The sequence below is a fragment of the Octopus bimaculoides genome, chromosome 6 (assembly GCF_046866305.1).
Source record: "Octopus bimaculoides isolate indiv1 chromosome 6, ASM4686630v1, whole genome shotgun sequence".
In the NCBI taxonomy this organism is placed as follows: Eukaryota; Metazoa; Mollusca; class Cephalopoda; order Octopoda; family Octopodidae; genus Octopus; species Octopus bimaculoides.
Window position 1 is genome coordinate 79,526,599 of NC_142933.1, and position 15,420 is coordinate 79,542,018.

At 34.4% G+C, this 15,420-nt stretch overlaps 1 protein-coding gene across 1 annotated transcript in view; it reads right to left on the reverse strand.

Moving 5' to 3' along the window:
• The window catches only part of LOC106882548 (low-density lipoprotein receptor-related protein 4), a 457,600-nt gene that overhangs the window by 239,000 nt on the left and 203,180 nt on the right, over positions 1-15,420 (reverse strand). Inside the window, exon 2 of the mRNA XM_052968692.2 lies at positions 12,628-12,762. Within this exon, the coding sequence (XP_052824652.1) occupies positions 12,628-12,762 (135 nt within the window). The remainder of the gene's footprint in view (positions 1-12,627; positions 12,763-15,420) is intronic.

The window sequence follows — 15,420 nt, forward strand, 5'->3', positions numbered from 1 at the left end:
AATGGACAGACATAAACTAGTATACAAATAAAAAAATTTCATCTAGATTATATCTTGAAATAGAAGTAAAAAGTAAAACAAGAAAGATTTTATACAGCTTTTTCTAATATCAATTTGCTGAAGAAGAAATTGTGTGCACATGTACATGTATACATATACACATATGAGAGAGAGAGGGCTATTGATACGTGTTTGTGTATATATAAAAAAATATATAGATAGATATGTGTAAGAGTGTGTGTGTGTGCAGATGCTATGCAGGATAATATGGTTAAGTGTGCAAGCACATATTAGAACATAAGCATACAAAAAAATTATGTATATGTGCATTAAGCCATGTATATCATTATTTACACATCAGTGTGTGTGAATTGTTGCATGCATGTACGTATGTATGTATTTGTATATCAACATCATATACGTAAATACTAATTGAAGGAAGAAAAAAAAAAAACCCCAAAACTCAAATACTATTAAGAAATAAGTATTTAAGAAAATCTGCTATTTGCGAAAATGTTAACCAGCCATCGAAGATAAGTGGCAGGGAGATAAATGATTAGAGCAATTTTATAGTTAAATGATTAGGTTTCCACAAATGCAATTTGTGAAAATGTTAACCGACTATCACAGATAAGTGTTAGGAGATGAATGATCAGACTTGGTCTCTATTTTTAAATGATGATTTAACTATGAAACTACATAGAATTTAACTATATAAACAAAATCATAATGTAAGTTTGAGAATATGTTTCTAATACTTTTTATTTGTTTTGTTCGTTTTGGTTTTTTTTTTAAGGAAGTCCTCTATTAATTTGTTTTTAAGACCACGTGTTGCATCTATGTTCTTGTAATTGCTACTTTCTAACTAAATTCTCAAGTGAAACTAAAACACGCAAACTAAAATACATTCAGAATGATATTTTCAACAAAGAATGTTCAAATGAAAATAAATTACTTTTCTTCCTCCACCCTATAAATCTTAATCAAATAAAAAAAATACACTTACCACACACACACACATTCATAAACACATTAACACTCTCTAAAAAATATGGGAATATATTAGGAAAAAACAAACAAAAAACAAGGACTGTTAGTAATGGTTTCAAATTTTGTCACAAGGCCAGCAGTTACAAGGAATGGAGTAAATCAATGAGATCGACCCCTGTGTCCAATTGGTACCTATTTTATCAATTCCGAAAGGATGAAAAGTTGACCTTAGTGGCATTTGAACTCAGAACATGAAGACCGGCAAAATGCCGCTAAACATTTTGCCCAGTGTGCTAACAATTTTGCCAGTTTGCTGTCTTAGATAACTAAATGATGGGTATGGCTGTGTGATTAAGAAGCTCACTTTGAAAACATGTGGTTTTGGGTTCAGTCCCACAGCATGGTACTTTGGGAAAATGTCTTCAACTATAGCCTCAGGCTGGTCAATGCATTGTGAATGAATGTGACAAACAGAAACTGTGTGGAGGACCACTGTGTGTGTATGTAATGATACATGAACTAGTGGTTCAGGTGTTGTACTCACAAGCACAAGCTCATAGTTTCAATCCCCAGACTAGCTGTGTGACATTTTATTCAGCTAAACACTTCATTTCACAGTCAGCACAGCTGGAGATAACCTTGCAATGGACAGTTATTCTGTTCAAAAGTAATGTAACATGCACCCACTAGCCAGCAGGGTGGTACCATCTGAAAGCTGAATGTGAAGTGCATTGTGACCAGTGGTGTATAACAACATTTGATAGGCTGGTTGATACAGTGGGATATATGAGATGGTGAAAAGTTCCTGGCTTTAAGGGTATCACGAAAGGCCTCGTTGGAGACTCAACCTTCCAAGTTCTTTTACAAGGCTTAGAAAAACTGAAAGACTGCTGCAATAAGTATGTGAATCTGAGAGGGAACGATGTCTGGCTGGTCAGGATGGGCTCTAGTAGGTTAACCCCTATCCTATTTCACCTCAGATGCATTTAATGAAGACTGTCTTGTTTATGACATTACAACCAATAGATTAAGATTTTTGTTTCTTGCACACATTCCAAGGATCTTTTGTGTGCGTTCTTTGAATTAAAAAAAAAAGCCTTTAGAAACAGGAGACAAGTCTTATATATACTTTTGGAAAAAAAAAAGGAAGAATGCCTGTGGTCCTTGGTACACCATCTGTACTTATTGGTGCTGAAAAGTTCCTGGCTTTAAGAGTATTGCGATGGACCTGCTTGAAGGCCCGACCTTCAAAGTTCTTTTACAGGGCTTAGAACAGCTGAAGGACCACAGCAATAAGTGTGTGAATCTGAAAGGGGAATACATTGAATATAATCATAATTAACTGATCCTTCGGTAGTTTCTTTTACCCAAAACCAGGAACTTTTCAGCACTCCTTTGTGTGTATATGTGTGTGTGTGTATGTGTGCGTGCATGGGTGTATGTTTCATTGTTCGCCACCCCATCCCACTTCATTTCTTGTCAACCAGTATTGGCTTGTCTATGCACTCTTAACTTTGTGGTTCAGCAAATGTTGTTGTTGGCACTCCGTCGAGGGTTCCAGTTGATCCGATCAACGGAACAGCCTGCTCATGAAATTAATGTGCAAGTGGCTGAGCACTCCACAGACACGTGTACCCTTAACATAGTTCTCAGGGGACATTCAGCGTGACACACTGTGACAAGGCTGACCCTTTGAATTACAGGTACAGCAGAAATAGGAAGTAAGAGTGAGAGAAAGTTGTGGTGAAAGAGTACAGCAGGGTTCGCCACCATCCCCTGCCGGAGCCTCGTGGAGCTTTAGGTTTTTTTCGCTCAATAAACACTCACGACGCCCGGTCTGGGAATCGAAACCGCAATCTTATGACCGCGAGTTTGCTGCCCTAACCACTGGGCCATTGCGCCTCCACAGTTCAGCAAATGAAACTGACAGAATAAGTATCAAGCTTAAAAAAAAAAAGTATAGGGGTCAATCTGTTTGCCTAAAACCCCTCTAAGGTAGTGCCGCAATATAGCAGCAGTCCAATAATTGAGACTAGTAAGAGATAAAAGAAAATAAAAAGATCATCACCATTGTTGTTTTTAAGCCCATTTTTCCTGGACGGCAGGGATCGGACAAAGTTTATTGAGGCAGATTTTCTATGACCAAATGTTCTTGTTGCCAACTCCTACTTATTTTTCAAATATTTTTTGTTGCCCTGGACATCACATGTCCACTGATTGAGGGGACTTCAACTTTATAGGAAACCGTAAATAGTGTCGCTGTTTTTTGTACAGACTGTGTTAATGAAGACAAGCAGAACCAAATTTCACACTCTCTCTCTCTCACACACACAAACTTCCATATAATTCTAATAATATCAATAATGTTTTCCATATTTATGATGATAATAATAATAATGTTTCAAATTTTGGCTCAATATCAGCAAGTTGAAGAAAGGGGCTCATTTGAATAAATAGACCCCAGTATTCAACTGGTACCTATTTTATCAACCCCAAAAGGATGATAGGCGGAATTTGAACTCAGAATATAAAAACAGATGAAATGCCACTATGCACGATTTTGCTAGCTTGCTGCTTTGATGATGATGATGATGATGATCCTTTCTACTATAGGCCCAAGGCCTGAAATTTCAGGGGAGAGGGTGAGCTGATTACATCAGCCCCAGCATGCAACCGGTACTTCATTTATCGACCCTGAAAGAATGATAGACAAAGTCATCCTTGGCGGAATTTGAACTCAGAAAATAAAAACAGATGAAATAATAATAATAATAATAATAATAATAATTGTTTTAAATTTTGGCACATGGCTAATAAATTTAGGGGAGAGAGTTAGATGGTTACATTGATCTGAGGGCTTAACTGGTATTTTATATTATCAATGATGATGATGGTGGTGGTGGTAGTGATGATGATGATTTCTCACAAACTAGACAAGTATTTAAGAAAAGGAAGAATTAATATTCAATTCATTGACCCAATAAATGCTAAGTACTTATATTTACAGCCCTTGTTGAAATTTGAACTTAAAACAAGAACAGCAAGCTATGGAAGAAAATGACACCAGCAGTTAATCTAACACAACAAATGCCATTACTTTAAATTTAGAGGATTAAAAGAAATGATAAATTATGACACCGATGCTTTTCCCAGGGGAATTGCTTAAGTTACATAAGTGAACTGGAAGGATTCCTACTGAGAATCTAAACTGTGTCACAGATTTAGTTTGTTGAAAACTTACTGCTGTCTAATAACTGTAACATTCATATCATAAACAGAAGTTGCCTTCATTGAGATTACAGAGGAAGGTATAAAAGGAATTTCTAGTGCTGGGCAATAATTGTAAGTATCATACCATAAACAGAAGTGCCTTTATTGAAATTACAGAGGTAGGTATAGCAGGAAGAAGTATATGTGTGTTTATAAGTAAACGGTGGCTGACAGGTTAGAGGCAAACAGGAAACGGTATCCACAAGCATAAATAATGGTATGGATGGAACAAACAATCAAGCTGTCTATAAACAATCTAGAGTCTGGTTGAAATGCATGAAAGGACACACAAAAAGTAGTATACTTGATGCAATAAATTGTTGAAATTAAGCACTGATAATAAACTGTATCTGACTGAATCAAAAACTTAATTAGCCCTATCCTAAAACAAAAAAACATGATGATGATCATCATCATTTTATCACATACTTTTCCATGCTTGTTTAGATCTCATATGAAGTTTATATTGGCAAATTTTCTATGGCCAGATGCCTTTTCTGTCACCAACTCTCACCTATTTCCAAGCAAGGTAGTTTTTGTCCCTGGCCAGATATATTTCATGGAAGACTAAAAATAAACAACATTGCTTACAGGATGATGTTTGTTTGCAACTATCATGCGCTGTCAAAACAAGGATATGTACACACACACACACACAAAATGGGCTCCTTCCAGTTTCTGTCTACCAACTCCACTCACAAGACTGATCATCCCAAGAAGACACTTACCAAAGGTGCTACCTTAGATATACGAAGAAAAGCAGAAAATTTTTTTTAATATCTGTGATGCAACTCATATCAAAGATTCAAACAGTTTTGAGACTTTAGGAACCATGGTTCAAATGCTTTAATCTCATTGGTTTCAGTTGTTAACCAAAAGGTCCTATAAACCAAAATAACCCTATGAAAAATATATCGACCAGAAACTTCTATATAGAAATATTCTCTGTCAAGCAAGATTGGAAATATTTTGTTTTGAAGACCAAGCTAAATAAAAGAGTGAAAACCTGATCATATTAGGCAACAGAAAGAGCATTTTTTTTTCTCTCCTTCCCTTTTTTTCTTCAATTTGATGTTTTTCATTTTAGAAATATACATACCTACATGAACCTTCTACTTACTATCAAGCTATTATTATTATTTTTTTTTTTTTTTTTTTTGAAGTTATAAGGAATAATATATCAAAATGTGGTTTCTGTATTCAAACCTGATTGCAATTGGTAATCAGTGAACATGGACCAATACATAAATTTAATCAAATGTTTTCACCACATAAATAGGCTATGCCAAATGTTATTATGCCAAGCAACAGATTTAAAAGAAGAACATCCTTCGTCTGAGACATATTTATAAAAAAAGTCAATCAAGTTTTCCTTCTTTTGAACTGGTTTCCCAACATATCAGTAGACTGCAGGCCAATGACTTCTTGTTTAAAATCTGACAGAAGTTCCTCAATAATGCAATCAAATGTATTTTGAAAGATTTAAAATTCTTTTACATTTTCATTCTAACCTAAAAACTACACTGTTGAAACTAACTTCAGACTAGTAAGAATGTCTTGAGCAAATTTGAAAGGAAATTAAAAATTTGCTCCATAGTTGTATATTTTCATAACAGAAATTATAGATGAAGTTATTCAACTTTGCTGGGAATGAAAAACAAGGGTTAACTTATGTTGGAAAGCTTTCACAGCAGAGTATGTCTTATATAAGTTCTGAATTGTTTTGTATCTAAGATTGAAGTTGTTGAGATTATGTTGTTATGGTAGCTCAGAAAGACATTTTACACAATCATTCACCATTGAGATTGGCTGAGAAAAAATATTTCTCATTAAAAGAATAAAAACAAAAAATATGTTTAATGTTAACTTCAATCTGAAGATCAAAAAAATTAGAGATAACTTCACCACAGCTAAACCATATTACAACGGAATGTGGCATGGCAAGACATAATATTCAACTTTTATTTCTTCACAAAATTTTTCAAAACTGGCAATAACTGAGAACATTCAATCAAATAAAATTCATTGTTGATACGACTGGTTACATCACACATGAGATAACTAAATGCTTTCCATAAAGTGTCTGCTGATAAAAGATGCTGTAAAACACTACAAAAACTAAAAGTGTAGACATACCTCACCGTTGCAAGCTTTGTAAATTTGTTAAATACAATCTTTTTCTATGCATTTTTTTTTTTACCCCAACTATCAGTTATTATAACTTTGATATGTTTCCAGACCAAATTATATCAGTCAAATGTTTTCTCCACTTTTTTGAAAATATTTTCACCAGTAAGTTCCTTGATGCCTGCTGCTCACCGAAGCTAGTTCTTCCGTCACTTCAAAGTTAACATTAATTCCCCAAATGAACAAAGGCAGTACTGAATTGTCAAACACATCTGTTGATTCATCAAGAACCAGACAAAGCCACTGGACATCTTATGTTTTATTGTTTAATTAGCACAGGATGTTGTCTCCTGTGTCTTTGACTCTCCTAGTTACTGCTTTTTGCAGAAAGACTAATATTCTGGAATAAATCTTTCCACCCACCCACCCCATGAACATACTTCTGTTGTTGCTATCATATATAGTTTAATTAATTCACCATCAGTATATTGTTTTCTTTTCTTAACTAACAAATAAGCCACTCCAAACAAGCTTTAGTTACAGGTTCATTATTAGCACTTATACAAGTAAAAAACAACTGTTTTAAAATACTTTGCTTCAAGCCTTCATGTTTTTAATGATATAGCTTCCCTGCTAGATGAGAAGAGTGAGATGACAGCTTTATTTTGTAATGCTTATGTATATTATATTCCTTTAACACTACAATAGATTCACTGCATGTTACATACAATATTACTTTTCCCTCTTGTTTCCTTTTTCTTTTTCAGTCACAAAATTATTCTATCTTTTAATCTCCTTTCAAGATGCAATATTCAGAGTAAATATTTTACCTCTTGTAGTATCATGAAGGAATGAATAAATGACTATATATATATATATATATATATATATATATATATATATATCAAATCATTATTATCATCATCATTTTAACATTCACTTTTCCACTTACATGTATTAGACAAAATTCACTGCAGCAGATTCTTACAACCACATGCCCTTCCTGTTGCCTATCGTCACCTGTTTCCAACCAAGTTAACATTTCTCCTTAACCAAACATGGCTTCATGGTGGATTGGGAACAGGCAAACACAAACACACAATTTCTTCAATTTTCCTTTTCTGCCTCGCTTTTTCTCAGAATTTTCCAGCAAATGCAAACATATGGAACCATTTCTTTTGGTGAACTGGAGGACACCATCCTTTCCAGATTCAGCAGCTGTCTCACAGAGTTTGGACCCCTCTCCATTGAATGGTTCTACAACAACTAGTTTAATAATGGCTTTACAGTCAAATGGGACATTACTAACATTCTTTTCTTTTCCCATTTTTATACACCCTTCCACTTTTTTGGCTGTGTGGTAAGTAGCTTGCTTACCAAACACATGGTTCTGGGTTCAGTCCCACTGTGTGGCACCTTGGGCAAGTGTCTTCTACTATAGCCTCGGGCCGACCAAAGCCTTGTGAGTGAATTTGGTAGGCGGAAACTGAAAGAAGCCCGTCGTATATATGTGTATGTTTGTGTGTCTGTGTTTGTGCCCCCACCATCGCTTGACAACCGATACTGGTGTGTTTACGTCCCCGCAACTTAGCGGTTCGGCAAAAAGAGACCGAAAGAATAAGTACTAGGCTTCCAAAGAATAAGTCCTAGGGTCGATTTTCTCGACTAAAGGCGGTGCTCCAGCATGGCAGCAGTCAAATGACTGAAACAAGTAAAAGAGTAAAGAGTATACGTTTTTGTTTTTGTTTTCTCTTGTACCAGCATCCTGATTTGCAAATAGAATAGATCATATGCTCGGAGCCTGCAGATTGCTTGGAGGAACAAGGCATATTATAAAAACCTACTTAGACCCATGTCTCCATGCTCCAAAGTAAGAAAGTATTAGTAGCTTGTATTTTTATACAGTGTACATTAAATCATATTAATCTCTCACTGAATGAAGCATCTTTTTGTTGATCTTACCCTAATGGAACACTAAACTACATATATGTGTGTGCATGCATGCACATGTGCACGCACACATACACACAAAGTAGGCTTCATTCGGTTTCCGTCAAACAGATCTACTCACAAGGCTTTGGTCAGTCAGGGGCTATAGTAGAAGATACTTGCCCAAGGTGTCATACAGTGAGATTGAAACCATGTTAAACAGTACATGTGCTTTCAAAAGTAGTGAAATATAGGTTGAAAATGGACAACACAGAGAAATATAGCAGCTAATAAAACTAATAAAAATAAGGTTTATAAGAAAATATAAGGTATGGAATGCTATCATACATATTTGTGTGTTTATAAAGCAAAACGTTGAGAGAGTGTTGTAGAAAACAGTGTTGTCTATACATGTCACCTGACAAAAAGTGATTCACAACTTTGCTTCTCATTCAGCAAATGTGTTTTTAAGAGAATTGAAAATGTGAACGGACAAACAGCCAATTTAGTTATGCATTGCTTTTAACAATATTATGATTGAAAAACTGCAAATGGGCAATGGATGGCTCCCCAACCACATGGTTCCATGTTCAGTCCCACCTTGGCAAGTGTCTTCTGCTTATAGCCTTGAGCTGCTCAAAGGCTTGTGAATCGATTTGGCAGATGGAAACTGAAAGAAGTCTGTTGTATATGTGTTTGTCCACCACCACTGCTCAACAACTAGTGTTGGTGTGTTTATGTCCCCATAACTTAGCAGTTAGGTAAAAGATGCCAATAGAATAAGTACCAGGAATTACATAAAATAATAAGCACTGGGATCAATTCATTCAACTGAAATTCTTCAAGGTAGTGCCCCAGTATGGCCACAGTCTTGTAAAAGTAAAAGATAAAAAACTATAAGTCTCTTCTGAACAGTCCTTACAAAAACCAGAGAGAGCTTTTAAACCTTTAGCATTCAGATTACTCTATCAAATCTAATGCTTATTTATTCACATTGTTTTGAATTAATCATGCATTATCTTGTAGTTTTGAGACTTTGACAAGGACAGAAAAGACCAATATAAACATAAAACAGGTAGAATATTTGAGCCTGATATGGCTTGTTTGAATGCCAAAGGGTTATCCCTTCAGCATGTGATCATTTATATTCTAGAATGACATTATAGGGTAAGTCTGAAAGGCTGGATTGGGTCAGTTTGAACATAAAGCAGTTAGAATATTTTTGGCTGGATATAACTCGTTGAAATGCTAAAGGGTTGAACCTGAAGAGATTTAACAAAATGTGATATACAGCAACCGAAATATTTAACCCACATTTCTAATTTAGCAAAAGCTTTATCAAGGCCAAAAATAATTAAAGAAAAAAAAGAAAGAAATTACACAAATCTGATAACTAACATAGACCTGAAAAGGATTTTCAAGGCTCTCTTTGATGATATACAAATCTAAAATCCCTTTGAAACAAAACAATAAAAAGTTATACTGGAGAGGGAAGAATTTGTGTAACCATCAGAATGGTGATAAGGATGTTTCAGTAGCATGTGCCAAGTTCCTTGATTGATAAATATGAAGAGGTGCTGAAAAGTTCTTGCTTTAAAGGTATCGTGAAAGGCCTGGTTGGAGGCCCAACCTTCCAAGTTCTTTTACAGGGCTTAGAAAAACTGAAGGACTGCTGCAATAAATGCGTGAATCTGAGACGGGGGAATACATTGAGTAAAATCATAATTAACTGATCTTCCTATATTTTCTTTTACCCAAAGCCAGGAACTTTACAACCCTCACCCTTGTAGTGTTTTTTTTACAAATAAATGAATTAAGATTATTAGTATGTCAAGTTGTAAAAGATGAAATGCTTGACTAAATAAGGTACTGAAAGAAGATGAGTTAGGAATTAGTTTTGGTTATCCTTTTTATTATGATATTTATCTCAAGTATCTCAGATCAAATGAAGTGCAGATCTATACTTTCAACACTGAAACAGCCTACTGTCAGTGTTTCAAAACACATAAATACATACATAAAACAAAAGGATTTAAGCCTCAAGACAAAACAATTTAATATAAATTGTAAATCTATGAATTTGTGAAATTAAAAATTCATTATTTTCTTCAGCACAGATTCTCATAGGTTGCTATGCACTTTCAATTGATCCTTGTTAACAAGGTTCCCAGTCCCTGCTCTCTGTAATCAATAGATATTCTAGAAATAGCAGTCAAATTGCCATCAAAGCATAAAAAAGGAAGGACACATTGGACACTGCAGTCTAAGATACACAATTCGTTAAAAAAAAACATTAAAACTGAAAAGACCAGTCGCAGTTGTGTCTACTCATGAGCATGACCTGGGGTTAAATAAAAGCAATAACAGACTGTGAAGAAAAGACACCAAATCTTCTCAGAGTTTTTGCTTCATGCAAGAAATTACTGTCCTGTATAGAGGAACCAATTTTCATCTGTTTATACCTTTTGAAATCAGGCCACTTAAGACCACACAGGATTGTATGATACAAAGCCAAAATAAGCAGTAGGAAATTACTTTGACCCTTCTACTCTGGAAATCAGATATAACCACTCAAAATTTCATTACTCTTAACTACCGAAAAGTAGTTTTATATACCAATCTATGTTCAGTTTAGGAATGTCACGTTTGCAAGTATTTTCTACTGTCAAGTTTATTGAGGCAACGTGACTCAACAAACTTAAAAATACTAATTCATTCTTTTTTTTTTACTCTCTTTTGTAGATATCTAACACAATTACTGAAATAACCATAAAATTTAAATTTGCTGTTAAAGGGTTAATAATGCATTCTTTATTTACAAAAAATTACTTAATCATGCGAGCTTTATCTTTTATCCTTTACTTGTTTCAGTCATCCGACTGTGGCTGTGCTGGGACACTATCTTGAAAGGTTTTACTGGAACAAATCAACCCCAGGATTTTTTTTTAAGCCCAGAATTTATTTTATCAGTCTATTTTGCTAAACTGCTACGTTACAGGGATGTAAACAGACCAACAGCAATTGCAAGCAATGGCAAGTGACAAACACAAACACATATGACAGGCTTCTTTCAGTTTCCGTCAACTAATTCTACTCACAAGGCTTTGATCAGCCCGAGGATATAGTAAAAGACACTTTCCCAAAGCGTTACACAGTGAGACTGAACCCACAATCACATGGTTGGGAAGTAAGCTTCTTATTTCATTATTGCCCACAAGGGGCTAAACATAAAGGGGAAGTAAGCTTCTTACCACACAGCCACACCTGCACCTTGTTTACAAAAAAAAAAGAAAAAGAAAAAAATTCTTAGAAATATAAAATATTTAGTAACAACCAATGTTGTATACTTTTATTCTTTGGAGGTAAATATCTTTAAAAAAAATTGTGAGATATTTTAGTTTCTTTATCTTGCTGCCCTCAACTTCTGATGTAGTGGTAGGGGTACCATCATGATATACGAGTCTAGGGTACCTAAATCTGGCAAAAGTTTAATATTTAACTTTAAATATATAATTTCATGAGACACCTTTGTTGTGTTCCAAACACCATCAAGAAAAGTTAAATAATACTACACTCAATCTTTTCATATTTTTGATTATTTAAAAAAAAAGTCTTCAACTTCTTTTTTCTATTATTCAAAAGGATTTTTCAACCCAATATTTATATGCCATCATGTGCTTCAAAAAGAAATATTTCAGGATTTTTTGAAAGTTTATAAAATTCATATGACATCAATATACGATTATTGCCAGTAAGAATAAAGTTTTTAAAATGAACAAAGGAATTCGAAAGATTGGTTTGCTCCATTAGTAGAACACTCATCATATCTGCAGGTCCAAGTCCTACGGGTAACCGTCAACTTTTATTTTTTTTTAAAATCCAAAAAGGAAGTTTTTCAACCCCATTTTTACATGCAATTATTTACAGCTTTACATACTGTTAGATCCACAGTTCCAAAATAGATTGTCACATTTTTTTCAAAAGTTTATAAAATTCATGCATCACCAAAAGAAAAAATATATATATAGATAGATAGACAGATAATTCATGCATTTAGATTGTTTGTATATTTTGTTAGAAACAGTCACAAAAAGGTTACACAAAGAAAATCAAAAGACAAGCACCAATTTTATGAACTTTCATAAATAGAGAAAACAATTTATTTTAAGTGATATAAATGTATTATTAAAGAGAAAAAAAATTTGAATTATTTTTGTGCAAAAGAAACATGCAAATTACTATGTGTGTGGTATAAGTAAGAAAAAATAAATCACTTTGTGATTACAGTCATACTGAAAAAAAATTACCTACTGCAATGTTTCTCGTCATTCTTGTTGGCACAATCGTAATCTTTATCGCACACCAAAGCTACTGGAATGCATGTACATTTGCTATCACCACAGCTAAACATACTCTCCGAACACTGACAGTCGGTGGCAGTGAGAACTGTAAGAGAAAGAAAATGAAAGTAAGTACAAATAAAATGCAAGCGAATTAATACAAATATATTTGTGTATGTAAAACAAACACACATGACAACATAAACACACACACACATATATATATATATTAGAAAAAATAATAATCAGGTATTCAGATGTCTGGATGGTTGTATATTTACAGATTTTTATTCATATGTCACATATATGCCACGGTGGTGCACCAGCATGACCGCAGCCACTTGGCTGAAACACATAAATAAATAAATAAATATATATGTGTGTGTGTTCTTTTATTTTTTACTTGTTTTAGTCATTTGACCATGGCCATGCTGGGACACTACTTTCAATGGTTTCAGAGAACAAATTGATCCTAGTATTTGTTTTAAATCTACTATGAGTCCAATGAGTCTCTTCTGCCAAAAAACCCTAAATTATGAGGATATAAACAAATCGGCAACAGCTGTCAAGCAATGGTGAAGAACTAACACACACACACACACACACACACAAACACACACACACACACACACACAAACACACACACACACACACACACAACAGGCTTCCACACAGATTTTGCCACACTCACAAGGCTCTGATCAGCCTGGAGCTATAGTAGAAAACACTTGCCCAAGGTGCACTGCACACTGGAACTGAACTTGAAACCACACGGTCACAAAGCAAGCTTCTTAACCATGCAGCCATTCCTTCATTGACTTGTTTCATTGAACAACTGTTTTACCATGTTAACATGGCTTAGATAGGAGTAAATTTGATGGTATCCCAAAGAACTACACAGAGCTTACAGTCAATGACTCCAAGGGAAGGTACACTTAACATATATATACTCTGCCTCCAGGGAAAGGGAAAATTCCACATCCTTGTCCCATTTGATCTGGAAACTTCAGAATCAGAGAAATATCCTCTAACATGGAACATTTCCATCAAGGACCTTCTTATCCTGAGTGCAAAACTATTGATGTTGTCCCTACAAGAAACTGAGCATATTCCAACAACCAGTTATGTTCCTTAGTAAGGAAATCAAAACTGTTATAGTTCTGACATCTGTAGAAATCTTCATCAACTAATTTTAAGCCATTATCTGTTAATGACATCCTACAAAAAGTAACTGAAATTTATATTGCATTGGACATTCTAATGAAAACAAGGAAGCTATTTCTTATGCTACCACTACCTGCCATCTAGCAGCTATTGACATTTGTTAAGATACGGATTCCACCACATGCTTCAAACAAGCTAATGAGAATGAGCCTCAGTCTTCTGCCAATGTCACTTAACCTTATTTAGAAGCCATGACTGCCTTACCACTCAATATTAAGCATCCAAACAATCAGACAAGCTTTTAGAATTTATGGAAGTAAATTAAACAATGCTGAGTAAGATTTTAATATAATTGTTTAAACTCTCCACATGTGTTAAGTACATATACCTCTCTCTCTCCATCTTTCTTTCTCTCTCTCTCTCTGCACTCACAAATATCAACAATGTTTCTCTTTAAAACTAATAAAAATCATTAACAAAGATCAAGCTCAAACACAGTTGTGTTATCTCTGTCTGTCTGTCTCTCTCTCTCTCTCTCTCTCTCTCTCTCTCTCTCTCTCTCTCTCTCTCTCTCTCTCTCTCTCTCTATATATATATATATATATATATATATATATATATATATATATATATATATATATATATATATATATATAGGCATACATACATGCGAGTGTGCATGTGTGTGAAAACAGCAACAGTAAAACTAGATTTACCTTTTCACAGAAAGCTATTTAATAGAAATTTTTTTTTTTTTTTGGGAGTTACATGCATTCATTACAGGTTCTTCATTATCTCCATGATAAAATAACATTGGTAGTAAGTGGCAAATGGCTACATGTGAACAAAAGTCAAAGAACCATCTGAAAAACAAGTCATCGATATATTCAATTACAATTAGAATTATATGCAGTTAATCTATTTCGTATTTGTTCAATGTTCTAATATTGCAGTTGCATTCACGTATTTCAATCTGTGTAATTTTTCATCAATCCAATTTTGAAATTTAAACTTAAAGGAGAATTGTAATTGAGAAATCTGATACATCAAGTACTATAGTTTGGTAGAATTCAATTCAAATAGATGTTGTTGCTGCAAGAGTGTGGCTACAGAAATCAGAGCACTTTACAGAGTGAATGAATAAAATTATGAATATCTTCATCACTGTTTACTGTCCACTTTCCCATGCTTGCATAGGTCAGATGGAATTTCTTATGGCTGATTCTTCTAAGGCCAGATATCCTTACTGTCACCAACTATTACTTGCTCCCAAGTAGAGTTATATTTCACATGGCTAGACATGTTTTTGCCAGAAGGCTAGAAATGAACAACATCACTTGTATAACAGTGATATTTACAACTATCAAGACAAGGGAATGCACACACACACAAATTCCATAGTAAGGTAGGTTATAGATTTGAAAAAAGTTATATAGGATACAGTAAAGTAAAAAGAGATGTAGTTATTCATGAAGTAAGGATGTATACCACCCAGAGCTTGTGACAACCCAATCAAAACAAATATCATTGCAAAGGTGACAAACACATGCACAAACCACATATCACCTGGCCAGACTATCTGTGGTTCATATTCATACTA